Genomic DNA, 4500 nt, shown 5'->3' on the forward strand with positions numbered 1-4500 from the left:
TTTTACTTTTTTTAAAACCCTACGTTTCTTCTTCTTTAAGAAACGTATGTTTTCTTTTACTTATTATCTAAGAATAATTATATTAAACTTAAATAATATATATAACAAAGAATTATATAATAATCATTTTTCTTTCCTTTATTTTCTTTGTTATTATTTCCTTTTATTATTTATCGAGGTATTGATTATATTCTCGACTTAGGGTATTAAGCCTTTATTATTTTATTTTTATTCGGGCATTATGCCTAACTTGGTTGGCTTATAGAAACCCTACACAATCAAGCAGTACTTCGACGCCGCTTCGTTTTTCTTTATCTTCTTCATCAACCCTTCATTTGACACGTTTATCGAGGTACCTAATCTTCACGGCACGCACTTCAAGATGGTCTTCAGGTCGTCTCGTGATGGCACAAACTTCGAGATGACGTCGTTGGTGAGTGGCACATACTTCGAGGAAAGTCGGAATGTTGGGCACGGAAATCGAGGTATGTCATGGCATGCTTTACGAGGTAAATTTTAGTGAGAGAAAGAGTATTCTAGAGAAAGAAAGCTGCTGTGAAAATGGGTTGATGAGTGAGAGAGACAATGGCCTCTATTTATAGGCTGATCAGGGGTCCCATCGCGATACGTGATGGTCCCCTTGGTCACCAGTCGCGTATCGCGACGTAGACCAATGACCTGCCCTATAGGCTTGCCACGTAGCGGACGTGATGCCACGTGGTGACACGTGGCGGACGTTGTGCCAAGTTTGGACACGTGGCACGCCACGTGCCTTGCTTGTCAGATGACCAATCGCGATACGCGCTGGGATGGTCCTCTGATCCATCGCGTATTGCGATGGGACAGAAAAACAAAATTTTCAATTTAAACCCTGAAGTTTACAATTTGTCATTTTTGGTCCTTTTACTTTTGAAACTTGGCATTTTAAACCCAAAACTTTCACGATGTTACATCCCTTCTACCATCTTTTTCATGAAACAGTCACAGTTCTAACACGAGCGTTAGCTTGGCTGCGAATCATTATTGGAGGTGGAGAAAGAGACTCTTTATACGTCAGCGTCCTTGGCGGTACATGCTCATTTTGCAACATCTACTCATATTCCTCTGCAATGAGTTATTGTTCCAGACGTAACCAGTCTTCAAGAGTTTGCGTTATTCGTCGAATTCCAGGTTGATAATGTTTGACGAACATGTCATCTTCCCTGAAACAGAGGGATCCACCAGAACGAGCTTCCGGATCTGGATTTCGCTGACATCGAAAATTCTTCACCGTAATATTTCTGTCATCCTTAACGAACGATGGAGTAACGGTCAGATTCGCCTGATTTTGTCTCATTTCGACCAAAACCACCAACTAAAGTTGTTCTAGATGAAAAAATAGATGACGCCAATGAAGAAACACAGACTTATCCCAAGGTTAGGGTTAGATCTATTTTTCTATTGGGTTAGGGTTTTGAAGATAAGGTTTTGGCCAAACGAATGTGAATCAGATCCGAGACTGTAAAAACATATCACCGTAAGCTCGTTATGAGAATGACATTGTGGGGGGGGGGGAGGGGTTCTCATAACCACCCTCCTGTGAATCAATAATTGTTCCAATGAGATAAAGTTCTTAGTAATATGTTGGGTGATTGATGGAATGTGTGTGACCTCTTCGTTGATGATGTGAGGGTATTTATAGCCAAGAGTGGTGGAGAATGATTGGCTGGGTTGTCATTGTCCAAAGGGTATTCCCTTTACTTGAAGGGACATGGGTGCATTCCTGATTGGATGGAATAGTTGGCCATGTGCAAGGCCGCTAAGGAATGATTTGTTGGCTCCTCCTTATTGGTCAGGCTTTCACGTGCTCCCCTTTATGAAGGTAAATGTCATTATGAAAGAATCTTTTGGTTGATACCTATTTTGTCTAACAGTGTACTTTTGTTTCTCCTTCCACCAGCGGATGACTTCTGCATGCTTCCATAAGAATTGAGTCCAATCTTGGTGGATGTTTCCTTGATGAATTTGATATGCATAAGTAGTTTGGTGGGTTAAGAGCCTATTTAGGCTTCCAATCCCTTTAATATCATATAATTTATAAAACACACTCACATATTTACAGAACAAAATGAGAATGCTCTAAGTCATAAAATTAGAGACTCAAAGAATTAGGATTAAAAAATTAGACAATTTTTCCTATTAGCGAAAGCAAAATCAATATTACCATGACCACAAGATAGAACAAATTCGAAAACAGTTGGGATTAATGAATTTGATTTATTGCATGCATAAAAAACGAATTTTTATTTTCACTAAGTAACCCCTTCATCAGGTAAAAACTAACTTAAAAATTTATATCTTGCTCCGACAAATTAAGGGTAAAGACCTAAATATCCTTAAAAGAAATATGATACCAAAGCTCATTTGATGGTGTTTTAAAATTAAACTACTCAAGTCGTCATAATTAGCCTCACCATATATATATATATATATATATATATATATATATATATATATATTGATTGATTGATTGTAGGTCCTAAGAACAGATCAAACAACAAAGTACTTGAATCGATCTCACTAACTAGCTATCGAAAATCACTTGTAAGTAACCAAGATCTCAAATATTGTTAGTGTTGATTATTACCCTACATGGAAAGAAAAAAGGAGTACGGAGAGTTGGTGAAGAGATAAGGTTGTGAGTTTGCAAAAGGTTAGTGGGTGCATAGGCATGTTCTCCTATTTATAGGAGAAGTATGTCATCCCCTTTCTATTATAAACGGCTCAATGGGCTTAAAATTACATGGCTCCCGGCCCAAACATACAATAAACAAACCGATAAGCTTTCTAGACACATCGTAAATAGAATAAACAAATACAAAAGACTAAATAACAAAACAGGGCTTTGCATTAATATTTATGACAGATCTATTAACTAATTATTCATAATACTACATTACTACACAAATGAAAAACTTAATTTGCTACTTTTCCTATATATCTAAATTAGTATATGTATGTAGTAGTACTGTATATGTGTATAAGAAGTATAAGTTTTTAAAAATATAAGCCACTTAATATAAAGTTAAATGATTTAAAAAAAGTTTATGTTCTAAATTAAAAAGTTATAGATATATAGTTCTTTCGAAATTAAAAACTGTAAATCAACGCTAAAAAAATCAGAGAGAGTATGCTTTGGGTTATTCACTTTAATTGAATTGTTTAACCAAACAATTAAGAAGCTTTTGCTTATGGTCGTCTTATTATATTGATGTCTTTAGACACGTATTTTTTTATTTTTGGTATATGCATATATTTAGATCCAGAAACTAAAAGGTCCTCATTACCCACAGAAAAAGAGTTTCAGAAACCTAGTAGAGAAAATGGTGAGGGCACCGTGTTTTGATATAAACGGAATCAAGAAAGGCGCATGGAGTCAAGATGAAGACGACAAGATAAGAGCCTACATTGAGAAACATGGTCACCCTAACTGGCGAGAACTTCCCAAGCGTGCTGGTACGATATACTTTCGATCTTCCTGAAAATCTTTATTTGGCCCAATGGCATCTGGTGTGGTGTTGTAATAGGCACTCCCTTCATTTGAAGGTAGAGGGCTCAAATCCCGCAGTGATGTATACTAGTAGCTGTTAAAAAAATGTGTACATGTCAAATTATATTGATAGAAAGAATAAGGAATATATTTTTTTGTTCTTGTGGTCTGTCATTTAGGTTTGTCAAGATGCGGAAAAAGTTGCAGGCTTCGATGGATGAATTATCTTCAGCCAAACGTGAAGCGCGGCCACTTTACAAAAGAAGAAGAAGATGTGATTATTAGTTTACATAACAAGATTGGCAATAAGTAAGTCCAAACTAATTCTGTCCCTAGAGCATATAGTTATTTAATACTGGTGTTATTGTCATATAAATATATAAAGCTATGTTGTTATATACATAGATGGTCAAAGATGGCTGCACTATTACCGGGAAGAACTGACAATTACATAAAAAATCATTGGCACACACATTTAAAAAACCGCGTCGTAAATAACCAAACTGTGTTAAAGAAGAATGAACAATCTGGGCATGTTGAACCAGCTAGGGATGCAAAGCCGAAATTACTAGGTCCGTTAAAGAACCCGAATTCAACGACTCAACAAGAAGTTGAAATTTTATTGGCCGTATTATCATCTTCTTCAACTAGTGAATCGTCCCCGAGTTCATTGGGTGTCTCAGATTGGGCGTTTCCTAGTGAAGTTACACCACAAGATTCGGATACAGCCCGAAATATGTGGACTGATCAGCCATTTTTACCGGACGCCGGTAGCTTCATTGAAGGATTTGGAGATGATCTAATCTCCCAGACATCATTGCAGGATTACCTGATGGATGATATGATTTTATGGTCAACTTAATATTATATGATTTGAGCCAGTTCATGTGGAGCATCTTTTAATTTTGTATCGGTAACGTATATTAATTCTGTGTAATCGTGAATAAAATATTTTAATTATCTATTTGATG

The 4500-nt window shown here is 36.4% G+C and overlaps 1 protein-coding gene across 1 annotated transcript; it reads left to right on the forward strand.

Annotated features, from left to right (window-relative positions):
* The first annotated feature begins 3362 nt into the window (after positions 1 to 3362).
* On the forward strand, positions 3363 to 4500 carry LOC143604069 (transcription factor MYB15-like). Its single transcript, XM_077080659.1, has 3 exons — positions 3363 to 3495; positions 3709 to 3838; positions 3935 to 4500. The coding sequence occupies exons 1-3, from the start codon at positions 3363 to 3365 to the stop codon at positions 4389 to 4391; spliced, it is 720 nt and encodes a 239-aa protein (XP_076936774.1). The 3' UTR covers positions 4392 to 4500.

This window comes from Bidens hawaiensis, unplaced genomic scaffold, assembly GCF_021521415.1.
Source record: "Bidens hawaiensis isolate Kalapana, Puna unplaced genomic scaffold, B.hawaiensis_p1.1 tig00063819_1, whole genome shotgun sequence".
NCBI lineage: Eukaryota > Viridiplantae > Streptophyta > Magnoliopsida > Asterales > Asteraceae > Bidens > Bidens hawaiensis.

What these genes read in the sequence shown, in the direction of transcription:
- LOC143604069 (XM_077080659.1), top strand. Translation starts at nt 3,363, where the DNA reads ATGGTGAGGGCACCGTGTTTTGATATAAACGGAATCAAGAAAGGCGCA. An exon ending in AGAACTTCCCAAGCGTGCTG is followed by an intron (nt 3,496 to 3,708) that starts GTACGATATACT and finishes TCTGTCATTTAG; the next exon opens with GTTTGTCAAGATGCGGAAAA. An exon ending in CATAACAAGATTGGCAATAA is followed by an intron (nt 3,839 to 3,934) that starts GTAAGTCCAAAC and finishes TTATATACATAG; the next exon opens with ATGGTCAAAGATGGCTGCAC.